The sequence below is a fragment of the Pongo pygmaeus genome, chromosome 5, assembly GCF_028885625.2.
Source record: "Pongo pygmaeus isolate AG05252 chromosome 5, NHGRI_mPonPyg2-v2.0_pri, whole genome shotgun sequence".
In the NCBI taxonomy this organism is placed as follows: domain Eukaryota; kingdom Metazoa; phylum Chordata; class Mammalia; order Primates; family Hominidae; genus Pongo; species Pongo pygmaeus.
In genome coordinates this window covers 3,978,830-3,999,636 of record NC_072378.2, presented here as the reverse complement: position 1 = coordinate 3,999,636, position 20,807 = coordinate 3,978,830, and the positions used below count along the sequence as shown (strand labels likewise).

The 20,807-nt window shown below is 43.3% G+C and overlaps 1 protein-coding gene across 5 annotated transcripts in view; it reads right to left on the bottom strand.

Moving 5' to 3' along the window:
• Positions 1–20,807, bottom strand: part of LOC129039607 (testis expressed protein 56) — a 44,767-nt gene that overhangs the window by 23,542 nt on the left and 418 nt on the right. For all 5 annotated transcript variants that reach the window (XM_054493565.2, XM_054493567.2, XM_054493566.2 and 2 more), the window contains exon 2: positions 9,195–9,393. In XM_054493565.2, coding sequence (XP_054349540.2) covers positions 9,195–9,393 — 199 coding nt within the window. The remainder of the gene's footprint in view (positions 1–9,194; positions 9,394–20,807) is intronic.

Genomic DNA, 20,807 nt, shown 5'->3' with positions numbered 1-20,807 from the left:
CGGCTTTCCATAGCATTTCAGAGCAGTTTCACTTATTCAAATCCACTAGAATCACTGTGTTTTCTGAAGTAAAGGGGACAGAGAGCATGACTATCCATGAATTCCTGCCCAATAAATCAAATTCTATTTGTAAGGCAGAAAAACACAAATCCTTCACACAGACTTAAGCAGGACATAAAGCAAAAAGGCGTCAATTAAGCTTCACACCAATGTTACTCAAACAGTAAAGTGACACGGCAATTAAATTTCAACATGAGTTTTGGAGAAGACATTTAAACCATAGCAGAGTATATACCGCAAATGATTGACTAGCAGAGACTTGAACAGATATTTGCATACAAAGCATTATTCACAGATAGAAACGTAAAAACAACCCAAGTGTCCATCAACAGATGAATGGATCAAAAAAATGTAGTCTATACATAGAATGAAATATTATCAGCCTTAAAAAAGAATAAAATTCTGATACATGCTACAACATGGATGAAATTTGAAGACATTATGCCAAGTGAAATAAGCCAGACACCAAAGGACAAATATTGTGTGATTCAATAGGCAAATTCATAGAGTCAGAAAATAGAATAATGGTTACCAGGTGCTGAGAAGATAAAGGGGTAGAAAATTATTGTTTAAAGGAGAGACAGTTTCATTACGGGATGATGAAAATGTTCTGGAGAAGGATAGTGATGATGGTTGCATAACAATGGGAATGTACTTAATGCCACTAACTTAATTACACTTAAGCACTTAAAATGGTAAATCTTATGTTATGCACATTTTACTATAAGAAATATTTTTAAAAAGCAATGCAATTCACCATATTAATAGAATAAAAGAAACATTATTAATAGATACAGAGAAAGCATTTGACAAAATTCTACATTCATGTGTGATAAAAACAAACTAGAAACAGTAGGTAACTTTCTCAAACTTATAAAAGGAATCTGCAGAAACCTAGAGTAAATAAAACACTGAATTGTTTTTTCTCTGAGATTGAGAAAAAAAATGAAAGATGTCTGCTTTTACCACATCTGTTCAACATTGTGCTGAAAATCTTAGTCATTGCAATAAGGCAAAGAAAGGAAATAAAAGAAAAAGAATGGAAAAGAAGATGTAAAAATGTTTCTCTATTTGCAGATAATATGACTATTTACATAAAAAAAAATCCCAAGGAATTATATGATCCAGCAATCCCACTTCTGGGTATTTATCCAAAAAAATTGAAATCAAAATCTTGAAGAGACATTAACACCTCTATATTCATTGCAGCACCATTCACAATAGCCAAAGTATGGGAAAAATGTAAATCTTCATTGACAGAGAAGCAGATAAAGAAAATGTGGTATATACATACAATGAAGTACTAGTCAGCCTTTTAAAAGACAGAAATTCTGTAATATGTGAAAACGTAGACGCACCTTGAGGACATGCTAAGTGAAATAAGCCAGTCACAGAAATAATGCATGATTCCATTTATATGAGGCATCTAAAACAGTCAAATTCATAGAATCAAAGAGTGTAATGATGGTTACATCCCAGGGCCTTGTGGGAGAGGGAAATGGGAATTAATGATCAACAGGCTTAAAGTTTCAGGCAATCAAGATGAATCAGCTCTAAATACCTGCTTACAACACTGTTCACAATAATGTATTGCATGCTTAAAAATTGTTGAGAGGTTTGTTAAGACCTCATGCAAAGTGTTCTTATCACAATAAAAGAGAAATCCCAGGAATCTAAAAAATAGCTACTAGAACTAATAAATTAATGTACAAGTTTGTAGTATACCACATAATTAACAAAAATCAATTATATCCTTATATTTAATATTTTTCATTTACAGTGGTGCTATAGACTATAAAATACCTAGTTTTGAGGCTCAGAAAACAATACTCTAAAGTATGGCACTTTGGCATGCTGAATGCTTTGAATTAAATGAAAGCCCTTAGACTCTGCCTCCAAACCAAGGTCTCTCTAACTTTCCCTTGTTTCTTCCCACAAGCGCAGGAAGGGGCTCTCTCTGAAGTTCCTGTATCTGACTGAGGGAAGTTATTCTCAGAGAAAAACAATTGCCTTTAATATTCTGTCTGAACTCTCATTAACCAGGAAAGATTAATCACCGAAGAAAAAATAAAGATTATCACCACACCCCCCTAGACAGACTTTTCTTGTACTCTTCTGAGGGCTATTCTGAGAGACTTTACCTGCATAAGGCAAACTTTGTTCATGGTACAGTTCCACCCCTCACCTTCCCATAACTTGTTGCCATCTCTGCCAGAGTTCAGAGAGACTTTGTCCCAGGCTATTGTCTCTTTTTTAGGCCCAGTCATCTCCCCTAAATATAATTTACTTTTCCTCTAAAATTCCTTACATTGTACCCCACCTTCCTCTCCCCTATGAAGTAGGCATTTAATCGTCAACCACCTGGCCCTTCTTTGAATTTTCATACCTTGTGTGACTCTCCTGCACTTGCACCTTAATAAATCTGTATGCCTTTTCTCCTGTTAATCTGTCTGTTGTCAAGTATAGCAGATGCCTTTCATCAACCTTCAGAGGGAAAAAGGAAAGCTCCTTTTACCCCTGTGCTAGTAATAAATATAACAAAAAATATCCAAGACTTCTTCACTGAAAACTACAAAACATTGTTAGGAGACATTAAAGAAGACCTAACCAAAGGGCAAATATATCCTGTCCATGTTGAAAGTCTCAGTGTTATTAAGATGGAAGTTCTCCCCTATTGATCTTGATTCAACTCAATCCCAAACAAATTCTAGTAGTCCTTTTGTAGAAACTAACGAATTGGTTCTAAATTCTTATGGCAATACAAAGAACCTAAAATAATCAAAGCAATTTTTAAAGCAGAAGATCAAAATCAGATGCCTAACACTACCTTATTTCAGGACCTGGCCACAATAAGAAAGTCTTGTTTGCACAAAGACATATAGATAAATGGAGCAAAATAGGATCCAGACACACACTCAAATATATGTGGAAATTCATTTTTTATGAATGTGCCAAAACAGGCTGGGTACAGTGGCTCATGCCTGTAATCCCAGCACTTTGAGAGCCCAAGGTGGGTGGATCACTTGAGGTCAGGAGTTTGAGACCAGCCCGGCCAACATGGTGAAACCGTCTTTACTAAAAATACAAAAATTAGTTGGGTGTGGTGGTAGGCACCTGTAAACCCAGCTACTCTGGAGGCTGAAGCAGAAGAATTGCTTGAACCTGGGAGGCAGAGGTTGCAGTGAGTCAAGATCGTACCACTGCACTCCAGCCTGGGTGACAGAGCAAGACTCCATCTCAAAAAAAAAGTGCCAAAACAATTCAATAGGGAAAGGAAAATCTTTTCAACACATGCCAATGGGTCAACTAGATAGCCAAATAGAAAAAAGAAATTAACATCAAACCAATGAATATCAAACCCTATACAAAAATAAAGTAAAATGACCTACCAACCTAAATTTTTTTTTTTTTTTGAGACAGACTCTTGCTCTGTCACCCAGGTTGGAGTGCGGTGGGGCAATCTCGGCTCGCTGCAAGCTCCGCCTCCCGGGTTCACACTATTCTCCTGCCTCAGCCTCCTGAGCAGCTGGGACTACAGGCGCCCGCCACCATGCCCGGCTAAATTTTTGTATTTTTAGTAGAGACAGGGTTTCACCGTGTTAGCCAGGATGGTCTCTATCTCCTGACCTTGTGATCCGCCCGCCTCGGCCTCCCAAAGTGCTGGGATTACAGGCATGAGCCACTGTGCCCGGCCTACCAACCTAAATTTAAAGCTTAAAACTACAAAACTTCAGTAAGGAAATATAGGAGCAAGTCTTTGCAACTTTGGACTTGTCAAAAGATTCTTAGAATATAAAATGCAAAAACTGTAAAAGAAAAAAATTGATGAATTGGGAATGTAAAACCTTTGTTCTGTGTTATCATGAAATAATGAAAGGCAAGCTACCATCTGGGAGAAAATATTTGCAATGCTTTTATCAAAGAATTTTGTATTGAAAATATGAAAAGAACTCTCACAACTTAATAAGGCAAAGAAAATTTAAAGCAAGCAGAAGATGTGAACCAGTCACGTCACAGAAAGTGTTTGAGACATCTTTTCTATTAGGGGCATGGAATGATGCTCCCCAAGATCAGAACATACACATGTCCCTTCCGTTGAAATCAGCAGGGATATGTGAAAGTCAGCAGGTGTAGGAAGTGTCAGCAAGTATTTGCCAAGATCTGCCTCTAAATTCCAGAGGGATAACACATGCCCTGACCAGCCCAGTCACCTCCATTCACACATAACATCCAGTGCCAAGTCCCCAGAAGGAGCCTCCACACCATGTGCCAGGTCTTTTTCTCCAAACCTGTCTCGGTTCCCTTGTACCCAGGCACCCAAGCGTTGTTTTGCTGCCTTTCTATGTAGATTGGCTTGCGGCTACTGCTTCAGGATTTCTGGCCCCACTTCTGGGGGGGATCACTCTAGCCCAGGTGACAGAGCAAGACTCCATCTCAAAAAAAAAGAAAAGAAAAATGGCCAGGCACGGTGGCTCATGCCAGTAATCCCAACACTTTGTGAGGCTGAGGCGGGAGGATCACCCAAGGTCAGGAGTTCGAGACCAGCCTGGCTAACATGGTGAAACCCCATCTCTACTAAAAATACAAAAATTAGCTGGGTGTGGTGGTGCACGCCTGTAATCCCAGCTACTCGGGAGGCTGAGACAGGAGAATCGCTTGAACCTGGGAGCCAGAGGTTGCAGTGAGCCAAGATTGTGCCATTGCACTCCAGCCTGGGGGACAAGAGTGAGACTCCATCTCAAAAAAAAAAAAAAAAAAGAAAAGAAAAAGAAAAAGAAAAAGAAAACATTAAACATTTTTCTTAAATGCTTACACAACACACAAGTGGAGTAGCAAATCAACACAGGCACTATAACATGGTAAGTACAATAAAAGATGAATTTTGGTATAGAGGAGGAGTGGCCCCAAGTCAGGATAAATTGCAAATGTCTATGGCAGAAAGTGGGCAAAATAAAACCCATTGACTACCAGCCCCCGTCTTCAGTTGCTACCACATTGATGCAACAAAAACATAATGGAAACTAAACTAAAGTTCTCATATGGAACAAACAGCCCTCTTCTGTTCAAGTACTGCTTTTGTCACACTTATCAAGAGAAAAAAAAATTAAGCCCTAGAGTCCATATAAATATGGCATATTGAGCCAGTAAATACAGTTTACAAGTAATTATAATTTACATGCAGTATCCAGTAGGGATTTACAGTATTATCGAGCTGGGGGTTGGAATCCTGCCAGGTTCACCAACAGGGATAAGACACCACCATCTGCAGCTCTAAACTTAGAAAATCTGTTTACCAGCATGGTCCCGGGACTCTTGGATTTTGTGCCTGCTGATCTGTTTACATAGCACAGCACTGAAGGAACTTTGTCAAAGCCAGCAGGCCTCATGTATGGTCTGCCTGTTTTGTGGCCCTAAAACTGCTATTGCCACGTGAGAGAGAGGCCTTATCCTCTCTGTGCTAGTGGGGATACACAGCATAAACTGAGCAAATGTTTGCCAGGGCAGGTTCAAGTTTAGGATCTACAGTTGGCTCAATCTAACATGTGAAAATACTGTACAATGCATTCAAATAGTACTTCATACTTGTCAAAACTCAATTTCACAGTCATTTTTCTATCAGTGTCACAACTCTAGCTGATACAACATGAGGTATTAGCAGCACCATTTTACAAGTGGTCAAGCACACACGAATCAGTAGTGTTCAATAGCTCTTAGACAAAAACAAAGCTATTCTTCTATTACATTGACATAATAATTGCACATATTTATGGGATACAGTGTGATGTTTTGATGCATGTTTACCATGTGTAATGATCAAATAAAGGTAATGAGCATGTCATCACCTCAAACAATTTTCATTTCTTTGTGTTGGGAACATTCAAGATGCCCTCATCTAGCTATTTGAAAATAAACAAAAAATTATTGTTGGCTATAACCACCCTACAGTGTTATAGAACACCAGAACTTATTCCTCCTGTCTAGCTGTACTTCTGTATCCGGTAACCAACCTCTGGCTATCCACCCTTTCCCCTTACCCTTCCCAACCTCTGGCAACCACTATTCAACTCTCTACTTCTGTGAGATCAGCGTTTTTAGCTTCCACATATGAATGAGAGAATGCAGTATTCTTCCCCACTTCCTCTCACTACCCCTACTACCCTTCCTAGCCTCTAGAAACCATTCTTCTACTCTCTACCTCCATGAATACAATTGTTTTAATTTTTAGCATCCACAAATGAGTGAGAACCGTGTGAAGTTTGTCTTTCTGTGCCTTGTTTATTTCACTTAATATAATGTCCTCTAGGCTCATCCATGTTGCCTCGTATGACAGGATTTCATTCTTTTTTATGCTAAAAAGTATTCTCTTGTGTATATACACCACATTTTAAATTCATTCATCTGTTGATGGAAACCTAGGTTGATTGCCTATCTTGGCTGTTGTGAACAGTGCTGCAATGCACATGGGAGGACAGAGAGCTCTTTGACATACTGATTTACTTTCCTTTGGGTTCATACCTAGTAGTGGGATTGCTGGGTCATATGGTAGTTCTAGTTTTAAGGACAAAGCTATTATTTATGATTCTTAATAACAGTCAGGCTTGCTTTGGCTAAAGAATGAATTCTCTCAAGGGTGTCAGTTAAGTCACAAAGAATTAAGAATAATACAGTTATCAAATGACGATATTTACCATGTTACCAGGTAATAGGAGAAGAATCATTAATGCCAGGAGGCATCATCAGAACTAGAACAGTTAATTCAGCAGATCCTTTAGGAATCTGGAGTCACAGCAACCAAGACAAGGTTCATGATTGATTGATTGCAAAATGGGCCTAACCCTCCCACCTTTCCTGTACCCAAGCTCCCTGCAACATGACCTTGCAGCTCCTTCCACTGAGGCGAAGCCTGTTTCTCCACTTCTTGAATTCCTGCCCAATACTCTTTTCCCACTTCCACTTTGATGCAACACCACTCCCAGGGAACCTTTTGCATTCTTATTTCTATCTCAGCACTTGAGACTCCAACTTGTAACACTAGGAATACAAAAATAAAGAAGATAGGCTGACAGCCCCTGCTTTTAAGGAAAGCAAATAAATGTTTGTAAAATAAAATGTTAAAAAAAAAAGTATCATTTCCTATGTTCTGATACTCTAGCTATATTTTCAGAAACCAAACTAGGATATAAAGATCTATAACTTCATATGAAGACATCAGGACCTAAAATTGAGGTATATAAACTTTCTATGGTTGTGAAACTTGAATTTTTAAAAATAGGTCTTGTGTTATTCTGTCTTCACATTGCTATAAAGAACTACATGAGACTGGGTAATTTATGAAGAAAAGAGGTTTAACTGAATCACAGATCCACAGGCTTAACAGGAAGCATGATTGGGAAGCCTCAGGAAACTTACATTCAGGGCAGAAAGCAAAGGGGAAGCCAGGCACATCTTATCGTGGTGGAGAAGGAGAGAAAGCGAGCGAGGGGGGACGTGCCACACTTTAAAACCAACAGATCTCTTGAGAACTCACTCACTATCATGAGAACAGCAAGGAGGAAATCTGTCCCCATGATCCAGTCACCTCCCACCAGGCCGCTCCTCCAACATGTGGGGATTACGATTCAAAATGGGATTTGGTTCGGGACAGAGCCAAATCCTATCAGGCTTCCAAAGCATGGTCAAATAATCTTCACTTGAGTAATCAGATATCATCACTTAATATAACCTTTACCTACTTCTGGACAAAAATGTAGTGTCTTTGCATTGTCCAGAAAACACCAGGGTTCCACTGACCACCTTCTTTTATAATATATCTTTGCCTTCTTTGGCTACCAATATTTAAATCAAATTGGCAAATTACGCTACTGAGAACACTGAAAAAAATTTAGACAAGGACTCTATTTCACCAGGGCAATGATCCCAGGGGAAGCTTCCAGTTCAGGCAAATTCATGAGCTGGAACTCTCTCCCGGTTATGTTACCTTCAAATCAGAAATGATCCTGTCTTTGTAGCAACATCTACATTTATCCTGTCAGCCCGGCAAAATTGCTTGAATACTTACTATGTACAAAGTGTAGGCATCATTGCAATACACGCAGCAATACGAAAGAAACAAATATAGACCAGGCACGGTGGCTCACGCCTGTAATCCCAGCACTTTGGGAGGCCAAGCAGGTGTATCACCTGAGGTCAGGAGTTTGAGATTACCCTGGCCAACATGGCGAAACCCCGTTTCTACTAAAAATACCAAAAAAAATTAGCCAGGTGTGGTGGCACATGCCTGTAATCCCAGCTACTCGGGAGGCTGAGGCAGGAGAATCACTGGAACCCAGGAGGCGGAGGTTGCAGTGAGCTGAGATCGCGCCATGGCACTCCAGCCTGGGTGACAGTGCGAGACTCTGTCTCAAAAAAAAAAAAAAAAGAAAAGAAAAGAAACAAATATAGAAACACCATCTGTCTGGCATAAGCAGGGAAAGTAGTGCACCAAAAAAGATAATTTGCCAAGGAACCAAAGCTCATGACTTTGAGCACCAGAATCCAACCAATTCCACATCCCCCCTGTTACCACCTGGGCCACCATCCCTTACCTGCAGAGCTGTAAAATCTCCCAACAGCTCTCCCCCACCCATGCATTCTTTGAGAGGCCAGAGAGGATTTGAGTCAGATAATGTCACTCCTCTTGTTAAGACTGTCCAATGGTGCTCCAGTTCTCTCCATGTAAAGTCTGGCAGACCAGGGATAAAGCAAAGCTCCACCACGTCCTGCTATGGTACCCTAGCCCCTGGTCATGCCAACGGTGGGTGTGAAAAACCAAGCTGCTTCCCAACTTACGCAGCCCAAAAGCCCCACAGCTCAGTGGTTGGGTTTCTCCCCAAGAATCCCACTCTGTTCTTGCTAGATTTCTGCTCTCTATTCCAGACTGCAATGGTCCATGGAGGACCCACACTCCTGCTCCCATCTCCATGAGTTTACTCCCAATGAGGGCTCCTCTAGCAGCTTGGGGGTGGGTAAAAATGGGGCCCATGTGCTTTTATACAGAGCAGTGCTTATCATTTTTTAGCTAAGGCATATAGAGATTTTGTGATCACCCTGTGTATCTCTAAATATATCCACATAAGGCAGAAATTAGAGTCTACCTGACAACTATGGTGGACATTGGAGGCTCTTTCATGTTTCTCTTCAACAAGTGACATTTCTTCCACCCGTCAGTTACATTGTTGATGATTTTTCTTTTCCACGGGGGCATTCTGTTCGGCTTTGGGGTCAGATTAATCTCTTTTGGCAACTGATGTCTTGCTAAGATTCTTTCTAAGCCAGAGAGTTCAGGATTCTCACCTGGTAATAGAATAAGCATTAATACATTCAACGTTCCTCTCCATCTTTGCATAGCAAGAGTAACAAGGCACTGATTTGAGAAAACATATATATGCAGTTTAATAATTCCTATTGGGCAGGGTGCGGTGGCTCACGCCTGTAATCCCAGCACTTTGGGAGGCCAAGGCGGGAGGTTCACAAGGTCAGGAGATCGAGACCATCCTGGTTAACACGGTGAAACCCCGTCTCTACTAAAAATACAAAAAATTAGCCAGGCGTGGTGGCAGGCACCTGTAGTCCCAGCTACTCGGGAGGCTGAGGCAGGAGAATGATGTGGACCCAAGAGGGAGAGCCTGCAGTGAGCCATGATCGTGCCATTGCACTCCAACCTGGGCGACAGTGCGAGACTCCGTCTCAAAATAATAATAATAATAATTCCTATTTAGCTTTGTCATTCCTTTATTCCAACAATATTACTGAGCACCATTCAGATCTTAGCCTGGTCCTGGACATCTAGCAGATACATTGTCAGTAAATAAATGAATGAACAAGGCCGGGCGCGGTGGCTCACACCTGTAATCCCAGCATTTGGGAGGCCGAGGTGGGTGGATCACGAGGTCAGGAGATTGAGACCATCCTGGCTAACATGGTGAAACCCCGTCTCTACTAAAAATACAAAAAATTAGCCGGGCATGGTGGTGGGGGCCTGTAGTCCCAGCTACTCAGGAGGCTGAGGCAGGAGAATGGCATGAACCTGGGAGGCGGAGCCTGCAGTGAGCCAAGATCGCACCACTGCACTCCAGCCTGGGCGACACAGCGAGACTCTGTCTCAAAAAAAAAAAAAAAAAAAAGAATGAACAAACAAGCAGGCATGCTGGGACCACACAAATACAGTTGGTTATGTGTGCAGGATTCTCAAACTAATGGCAAGTTACCATACAATTATTATTACTGTGATTCTCATTTTCCCTTTAATTGCATACTTAATTGGAGATGCACATTTTGAAGCTTCCCAGAAGAAATAGGGTGAATGTTAACATTATTGTCAGGCCACATAACTTGGGGCCCCGTTTTATTGGTGATTTTGCCTGAGCAAGGATTACAACATAAGACTGAACTTAAAACAACAGCATGCTCTGTCAGAATGTGGGAGTGTCACTTACTGCTCTTTTTGATTCCACAAAATTCATTTATGGCCAGAAATGAACTGTTTTTTCTCGTTCTGTTATAAGCATGTCTATTTTCAGCTATGCCGGTGGCAAATGCCTTCCTTCTTTGGGGTGTTCCAATAACTGAGACTTGAGGTTTGGACTGTTGCGGCCTACTGTAGGCGCTCTGGATGGCCAGCGGTACAGTTACAACCGCATGGTAGAGCCACTTGGAGAAGATGAAATCAATACCAGAGGGGCTTAGATCCTATGTTATCAGAAATGGAATGGCATCCCTCCCTGGTCAGCCAGCACCTCCATGAGAGCTCCAGGATGGAGTGCAGTGGTGCAATCATAGCTCACTCCAGCCTCCACCTCCTGGGCTCAAGCGATCCTCTGACCTCAGCCTCCTCAGCAGCTGGGACTACAGGCATGCACCATCACACCCGGCTAATTTTTGTTATTTTTTGCAGAGATGAACATCACACTTTGTTGCCTAAGCTGATCTCATTCCTAGCCTCAAGTGATCCTCCTGCCTCAGCCTCCCAAAGTTAACTTTATATTTAAAATATAAAATAAAAACCTGGGTTTTTAAAAAAAAAATGGATGTTTAGTTCTTTTTCTTTCTTTCTTCATGTAATTATTTCTGGGTAACCAATATAGTGTAATATAGGCAAAGCATCTTGCAGGCGAAGAGGGGATTGACAGGAAAAGGAACAAAACCTATTTCTAAGGTCAAAAGAAATTTCTTCTAGAAGGAAGGCTTTAGACCCAGCAGCAGCAAGACAGCAGTATCCATTTTTAAATTCTTGGTCTGATGGATGAAAGAGCAATAGGGTCATGTCTTCAGGATGCATATGCAAGGAAATCACTATATGTTTGGAAATGGCATCTTGGCAATGGAGCACATTTTTAGTGATGAATTTAAGACCTCAAAGGCCAATGTGCTCCCAGTGACTGGACTCAGTCTGAGGCCAGGTCCCTGAAGGCACAAACTCAGAACTCTGAGGAGTCATTTCTTACCCCTTAATGCTGTTCACCTCAGCTGCATGAACCTCCTTAAACTGGCTTCCAACCATAGCAAAGAATCACTGCACCCAAATACCTCTGAAACAAAGGCACCCCACTGCTGCTTGGCAGTTGTACATGGCAGGAATTACTGGCTGCTAAACGTGTATCGACGTCTATTGCCATCTATCGCCATCTGCACTGGGAGGCTACGGAGACAAAATCTAAATCAACATAGAATGAGAATGTCTCTAGAAAATCAAAACCCATTTCTCCAACTTCACATAAATAATTACTGCATTTTCAGTGTTAATGTTGCATTTTAATTACAAAAGTAAAAGGTTTCCATTGGAATAATTAAAGTGAAATAACTCAACGAAGTCTACACAGCAAGAAGGGAAAGTTTTGCTTCATTTTCCCTCTTCAAGCTCTATCCTTTCTCCAGAGGTAGCCACTGTCCTGAATTTCCTAAGTCTCCTTCAAAACTCTTTCCTATGCATGTATATACATATATATATGTACAAATGTATAGTTTTCTTTTGTCATATATGGATCCATACTGTGTATCTTCCTTTGCAGCTTATTAAAACTCTATAATATGTATTGTAGACATGTTAATGTCAACCTTCTTTTTAATAGTATTCCACTATATGGATATATGCCTTCGTTTAATTATTCTGCTACTGAATGTCATAGGTTGTTTAAATTTTTGACTATTATAAACAATGCTTCAGTGCACGGCCATATTTATCCATCTTTGCACTCAGGTATAAGTTATTTCTGTAGGATAATAACTAGAAGTGGAATTGCTAAGTTGAAGGACATGTACATGTAACAGGATGTGAAAATATACATTTTTCTGTTGTCTGTTTTGTCCAAGGCCCCAAAGTCTGAGAAAACTCGAGTAGGTGCCAGACACCTATGAGTGCACAGCATCCCTATCAATATGTGAAAAAACGGAGCATTTATTCAGGATTCCTTAAGGCACTTGAGGGTTTCTTTAGGCACAGAGTTGGGGCAGTGCTGTGTACTATGTCATTCCCCTCCCCACCCTTGGCTTTAAGGGGACTTTAAGCCAAGGAATGGGACTATGTCTCCTAACACTGGTGCGTCAGTCTCCTAGGGCTGTCCTAACAGTACCACAAAGTGGGTCACTTAAAACAACAAATTTATTGTCTCACGATTCAGGAGGCTGGAAGTCAGATATCAAGGTGTCAGAAAGGCCATGCTGAAACCTTGAGGAGAGAATCTTTCTTTGTCTCTTCCTAGTTTCTGGTGTTTGCCCGCAATCCTTGGTATTCCTTGACTATGGATGCATCACTCCCATCTCTGTCTCTACTGTCACAAGGCCATCGTCTCCTGCGTGTCTCTTTCTTCTTATAAGGACACCAGTCATACTGGATAAAGAACCCTCTCTACACATATTATGACCTCACCTAAGTTTAATTAATTACATCTGCACCCTGTAAAGATCCTATTTCCAAATCTAGTCACATTCTGGGGTGCTGGGAGTTAGGACTTCAATATATCTTGTTGAGGGACAATATATGTTGTTGAGGCAAAATCACCAATATATATCCATATATTTTGTTGAGCCTATAACACCTGGAAACACAATGGTGAGTGGCTGGGATCACAGCTGCCTGTGGCCACAGAGAAAAGAGTGCAGTGTTGGAAGCCAACTGTGCTTTTATCAACTGGGTGAAGGTATGGGGAGCAAGGGCACAGATTTTCTATGAGCTAAATGTAAACCCCAGCCAGACTTGGTGGTTCATGCCTGTAATCCCAGCACTTTGGGAAGCCGAGGTGGGTGGACCACTTGAGGTCAGGAGTTTCAGACCAGCCTGGCCAAAATGGCAAAACCCTGTCTCTACTACAATACAAAAATTAGCTAGGTGTGGTGGCACATGCCTGTAATCCCAGCTACTCGGGAGGCTGACGCAGGAGAATCACTTGAACCCGGGAGGTGGAGGTTGCAGTGAGCCGAGATTGCACCACTGCACTCCAGCCTGGGCGACAGAGTGAGACTCTGTCTCAAAAATAAATAAATAAATAAATAAATAAATAAATATGTAAAGCCCTTGGAAAATACAATTGAACCTTGAATAACATGGAGGTTAGGGGCACTGACCCCTGCTCAGTTGAAAATAAACATATAAGTTTCTTTTGTTAAAGAGTCTTGGCCAGGCTCGGTGGCTCATGCCTGTAATCCCAGCACTTTGGGAGGCCAAGGCGGGTGGATCACAAGGTCAAGAGATCGAGACCATTCTGGCCAACATGGTGAAACCCTGCCTGTACTAAAAATACAAAAAGCCGAGCGTGGTGGCGCATGCCTATAATTCCAGCTATTTGGGAGGCTGAGACAGGAGAATCGCTTGAACGCGGGAGTGGAGGTTGCAGTGAGCTGAGATCATGCCATTGCACTCCAGCCTGGGCAACAAGTGCAAAACTCTGTCGCAAAAAAAAAAAAAAAAAAAAAAAAAAAAAAAAAAAAAAGTCTTGCTATGTTGCCCAGGCCGGTCTTGAACTCCTGGGCTCAAGCAATCCTCCTGCCACAGCCTTCCGAGTAGTTGAGCATGGTAGTCTAGCACCTGTACCATGCCACTACACCCAGCTACTTTTTTGACTTTTGATTCACTCAAAACTTTTACTAATAGCCTACTGTTGGCCAGAAGCCTTACTGTTAACATAAACAGTTAACACATATTGTATATGTTACGTGTATTATATATCACATTCTTAGAGTAAAATAAGCAAAAAAATGTTATTAAGAAAATCACGGCCGGGTGCGATGGCTCATGCCTGTAATCCCAGCACTTTGGGAGGCCAAGGCAGGTGGATTGCTTGAGGTCAGCAGTTCAAGAATAGCTGACCAACATGGTGAAACCCCATCTCTGCTAAAACTACAAAAATTAGCCAGGTGTGGTAGCGGGTGCCTGTAATCCCAACTACTAAGGAGGCTGAGATGGAGAATCACTTGAAACTGGGAGGTGGAGGTTTCAGTGAGCCGAGATAGCACCACTGCACTCCAGCCTGGGAGACAGAGCAAGACTCTGTCTCAAAAAAAAAAAAAAAGACAATCATAAGGAAGAGAAATACATTGACAGCACTGTATTTATCAATACTATAAGTTTACACCATCTGTTTACAGGAAAAATCATCTGTCTGAAGTGGCAGGCAACTATTCAATGTACAGTACATATCAAGCAACTCAACTTTTTCTTGTAGCATCATGACTTTTCTCTGCTTCTTGGGAGTACTTCTAGCATCACTAATGGCACTTTTTGTGGGTCCCATGGTGTTATTCAAGTTTTATGGTATTGCACTAAACACAAAAAATACATGAGAACTGCGAAATCACTTTACTGTGATATGCAATTTACTAGAGAGATGAGCTGCTCACACAGAGATGATTAGCATCACATGGCATTTTAAGTGGATATTCACACCACTTGAGCTCACAGCAAGAGCAATGGGAGGTGGCTATGAAATTACTACAGCACTACAGTAGTACTACAATTAATTTTCAACAGTTATGATTTAATACTGCATCTTTTTTTTTTTTTGAGGTGGAGTTTTGCTTTTGTTGCCCAAGCTGGAATGCAATGGCATGATCTCAGTTCACTGCAGTCTCTGCCTCCCGTGTTCAAGATTCTCCTGCCTCAGCCTACTGAGTAGCTGGGATTACAGGTGCCAGCCACCACACCTGGCTACTTTTTGTATTTTTAGTGAGTTTTGCTTTTGTTGCCCAAGCTGGAATGCAATGGCATGATCTCAGTTCACTGCAGTCTCTGCCTCCCGTGTTCAAGATTCTCCTGCCTCAGCCTACTGAGTAGCTGGGATTACAGGTGCCAGCCACCAGGCCTGGCTACTTTTTGTATTTTTAGTAAAGATGGGGTTTCAACATGTTGGCCAGGCTGGTCTTGAACTCCTGACCTCAGGTGATCTACCTCCTCGGACTCCCAAAGTGCTGGGATTACAGGTGTGAGCCACCACTCCCGGCCTAATACTGTATCTTTATTCTCATTTACATTTCCCTTGACTGTGAATGGCACCAAGTACAGTCTGTAAGTAAGTACAGTTCACCAAGTACAGTTCTGTGTGTAAGTTTTTATAAATTTTAACTTTTCCTAATAGGTTTGTGTACATTTTATGGTACTAAATGATAAAGTAGACTAGTATCTACATATATGCTATGCATTCACAACATCCCTTTTTCTTTTTCTTGAGTCCCACTTTGTCGCCTAGGCTGAAGTGCAGTGGCACAATCTCAGCTCGCTGCAACCTCCACCTCCCAGGTTCAAGCCATTCTCCTGCCTCAGTCTCCCAAGTAGCTGGGATTACAGACATGTACCACCACACCCGCCTAATTTTGTATTTTCAGTAAAGACAGGGTTTCACCATGTTGGTCAGACTGGTCTCGAACTCCTTACCTCAAATGATCCACCCGCCTCAGCCTCCCAAAGTGCTGGAATTACAGGCATGAGCCACCACGCCCACCACCCTTTTTCTTAATTTTTTGTTATTTTTGGACTATACGATTGGTCTACAAATTTTTTCAAATTGTGGCAAATCTTCAAAAAAATTTCCAATGTATTTATTGAAAAAAGTCCACCTACTGTTGCGGGATCAAGGGGACCAGAGAGAGACCCTGTATACACCTTGGGGTGTATACAGAAGGATATCTTTATTATTGAGTGCACTTAGACCCAGCAGATTCAACATCCAAAGACTGGGCGCAGAACAAAGACAGTACTTGACTTTTACACATACTTCATAAAAGGGGGTAGGCTAGCTTGAAGCAAGTGTATAGTGGCATGAAAGCAGGGATACAGAGGCAGGATAAAGACAGTTAATTAAGTTGTAGCAGGTTCATAACTCAGGATTACACATGACCATTGCTAAACAACCCAGATGTCTGTTATCTAGACTTTGCCTAGGCACGGGCTTATCCTATAACCTTCATTATGGCGCCCAGGTGGCCATAACTCAGGCCTGTTCAGAGGCTCATGACCTTCACTCTACTGCTTAGATAAAACAGAATACTTTTAAGTTACTAGTTACAGAGAACAGAAATCTATAAACTTATTCCATAAAACAAAGGAAAATTTGTTTTTCTTCTCGCTATGTTGAGGGAGTGCTGGGAGAGTTTCCAGAGCACAGTAGATAGTATTATTAAGACTTTTTCTGAGTCTGGGTTGTGCCTGTCGCTGCCTCTGGGACAAGTCAGCCTAATCCAGGAAAGTTTATTTCTTTAATTAGTTTTATTTTTCTTTACTTTTCTGCCACACTACAAGTGGACCTGCACAGTTCAAATAAGTTGTTCAAGGGTCAGCTATAGTCATTTGGAGTCTGCTTGAATATAGGAGGATCTCAGGAGCGTTTCCGTCGAAAGATGCAATTTCTGTTGAAATCGGATAGAAGTGAACCTTACAAAAGCTGGGTAAGTTGGTGCTATGGCCTGAATGTTTATGTCCCTCAAAATTCATGTTAAATCCTAGCCCCCAAGGTGATGGCATTACATGGTGGGGTGGGGCCTTTAAGAAGTGATCAGGTCATGGGAGCAGTGCCTTATAAACTAGGCCTGAGAGAGATGCCCCCACCCACCCTTTCTGTGTCCGGAATTGGTGGGTTCTTCATCTCACTGACTTCAAGAATGAAGCTGCAGACTCTCACACTGAGTATTAACAGTTCTTAAAGGCAGCGCATCCAGAGTTTGTGCCTTCTGATGTTCGGATGTGTTCATAGTTTCTTCCTTCTGGTGGGTTCGCAGTCTCACTGACTCAGGAGTGAAACTGCAGACCTTCACAGTAAGTGTTACAGCTCTTAAGGTGGCACATCTGGAGTTGTTTGTTCCTCCAGTGGGTTCCTGGCCTCACTGGCTTCAGGAGTGAAGCTGCAGACCCTCACGGCGAGTGTTACAGCTCATAAAGACACTGCAGACCCAAAAGATAAACAGCAGCAAGATTTATTGCAAAGAATGAAAGAACAAAGCTTCCTAGTGTGGAAAAAGACCCCAGCAGTTTGCCAGGGCTGGCTGGGGCAGCCTGCTTTTTTCTCTTATCTGGCCCCACCCACATCCTGCTAGTTGGTCCATTTTACAGAGAGCCAATTGGTCTGTTTTACAGAGAGCTGATTGGTCCGTTTTGACAAGGTGCTGATTGGTGCGTTTACAATCCCTGAGCTAGACACAAAAGTTCTCCACGTCCCCACTAGATTAACTAGATACAGAGTGTCGATTGGTGTATTTACAAACACTGAGCTAGACACGGAGTGCTGATTGGTGCATTTACAAACCTTGAGCTAGATACAGAGTGCTGATTGATGCATTCACAATCCCTTAGCTAGACATAAAGGTTCTCCAAGTCCCCACCAGATTAACTAGATACAGAGTGCCGATTGGTGCATTCACAAACCCTGAGCTAGAGCTAGACACAGGGTGCTGATTGGTGTGTTTACAAACCTTGAGCTAGATACAGAGTGCTGATTGGTGTATTTACAATCCCTTAGCTAGACATATTTTCCACCTCCCAACCAGACTCAGGAGCCCAGCTGGCTTCACCCAGTGGATCCCACACCTGGCCGCAGGTGGAGCTGCCTGCCAGTCCCAAGCCACGTGCCCGCATTCCTCAGCCCTTGGGCAGTGGATGGGACTGGGTGCGGTGGAGCAGGGGGCGGCGCTCGTTGGAGAGGCTCCGGCTGCGCAGGAGCCCAGGGCGAGGCAGGGAGGCTCAGGCATGGCAGGCTGCAGGTCCCGAGCCTTGCCCCATGGGGAGGCAGCTAAGGCCCAGTGAGAAATCGAGCACAGCAGCTGCTGGCCCAGGTGCTAAGCCCCTCACTGCCCAGGTGGCTGGGCCGGCCTGCCGCTCCCAGTGCGGGACCTACCGAGCCCACGCCCACCCGGAACTGGCGCTGGCCCACAAGCGTCACGGGTAGCCCGGTTCCCGCCCGCGCCTCTCCCTCCACACCTCCCCACAAGCTGAGGGAGGCGGCTCCAGCCTTGGCCAGCCCAGAAAGGGGTTCCCACAGTGCAGCGGCGGGCTGAAGGGCTCCTCAAGCGCGGCCAGAGTGGGTGCCAAGGCCGAGGAGGTGCTGAGAGCGAGCGATGGCTGCTAGGGCTGCCAGCACTCTGTCACCTCTCACTTCCACTACGTGAGGAGACAGCAAGAAGGTGCCATCTATGAACCAGAAAGTTTTCTCCAGACATGGTATCTGCCTTGATTTTAGACTTCCCAGCCTCCAGAACTATGAGAAATAAATTTTTCTGTTTATAAGCTACCCAGTCTATAGTATTTGTTGTTTTTGTTTTTTTGAGACGGAGTCTCGCTCTTGTTGCCCAGGCTGGAGTGTAATGGCATGATCTCGGCTCACTGCAACCTCCACTTCCCAGATTCAAGCGATTCTCCTGCCTCAGCCTCCCAAGTAGCTGGAATTACAGGCACCCATCACCACGCCTGGCTGATTTTTGTATTTTTAGTAGAGATGGGGTTTCACCATGTTGGCCAGGCTGGTCTCGAACTCCTGACCTCAGATCCGCCCGCTTCACCCTCCCAAAGTGCTGGGATTACAGGCGTGAGCCACCGCGCCCGGCCTCAGTCTACGGTATGTTGTTACAGCAGCCCAAACAGACTAAGGCACCTGAAGAGAAGAAATCTCAGCAGGAGGCTGTGAAAACTGTCAGCCTGGGAAATAGCCAAAGAACCCACACAAACACCCCAGGAGACAGTCTGCCTTTTTTTTTTTTTTTTTTTTTGGAGACAAGAGTCTCACTCTGTCGCCAGGCTGGAGTATACAGTGGTGCGATCTTGGCTCAGTGCAACCTCCACCTCCTGGGTTCAAGGGATTCTCCCACCTCACCTCCTGAATAGCTGAAATTACAGACACCCGCCATCGTGCCCGGCTACTTTTTGTAAACATGGGGTTTCACCATGTTGGTCAGGCTGGTCTTGAACTCCTGACTTCAGGTGATCCACCCGTCTTGGCCTCCCAAAGTGCTGGGATTACAGGCATGAGCCCACCGCGCCTGGCTTCGGAATTCCATCTTAATCTCTGGGGCAGCTGCTATTTTGTTTTCTAAGTTCATGGGCACAGGTGGCTGCCTCTATCTTTGTCCTCCACTTAAGCAGGAACAATTCAGGAGGCAGACTCCACCCAATGCTGCAAATCGGCCCTATTATCATTGACCCTGACAGAATTTCAGGAGTGTCAGGCCACTCCATACTGCAAAAAGTACAGGTTGCTTATAGTCGCCAGGAGGAAAGAAAATATCCAGCTTCTTCCTGGTGCAATCATGGCCATAGGAGGAAGGAATAGTAGGAAACAGAGCAAAGGAAAGAAGTTCAAAACCTGACTTTCCACTTGGAAGTTCTCTCACTAATCTTAAAATCAAATATAAAGCTTAAATTGTAAATTTAGTGGCATTTCCCTCTCAGTACCCTTTCCATTTTCCCACAGGTAAGCTTTGCCTAAAGAAGAGGGTCAGGCCTGGCCGTGCGTGGTGGCTCACGCCTGTAATCCCACCACTTTGGGAGGCCGAGGCAGGCATATCATGAGGTCAGGGGATCGAGACCATCCTGGCTAACACAGTGAAACCCCGTCTCTACTAAAAATACAAACAAATTAGCCGGGTGTGGTGGCGGGCGCCTGTAGTCCCAGCTACTGGGGAGGCTGAGGCAGGAGAATGGTATAAAACCGGGAGGCGGGGCTTGCAGTGAGCCGAGATCGTGCCACTGCATTCCAGCCTGGGTGACAGAGCCAGACTCCATCTCAAAAAAAAAAAAAAAAAAGAGGAGGGTCACCCCTAACTTGGCTCACGAAAGACTATTTATGCAAAAGGAACAAGAAGAAGCAATGGATAATCAGCACATGAGTAAATTCCAGAGTAAGCCCACGGATGGGGATGTGTGTCTAGAGGACCGATCACACCTACAACGTACAGAGCAAGTTCTGGCCGGGTGCAGGGGATCCCACCTCGAATTCCAGCACTTTGGAGGCAAAGGCGGGCGGATCACTTGAGCTTGGGAGTTCGAGACCAGCCCAGGCAACATGGGGATGTGGGGGGCGGGGGGGCAGCTCTACAAAAAATTAAAAAATTAGACATTGTGGTGGCAATGCACCTGTAGTCCCAGCTACTGGGGAGGTCGAGGTGGGAGGATCGCATGAGCCCAGGAGTTTCAAGCTGCGGTGAGCCATGATTATTGCACTCCTGCACTCCAGCCTGGGGGATGAAGCAAGAGCCTCGTCTCAAAAAATAATAAAAATACACTAAGTAAAATAAAA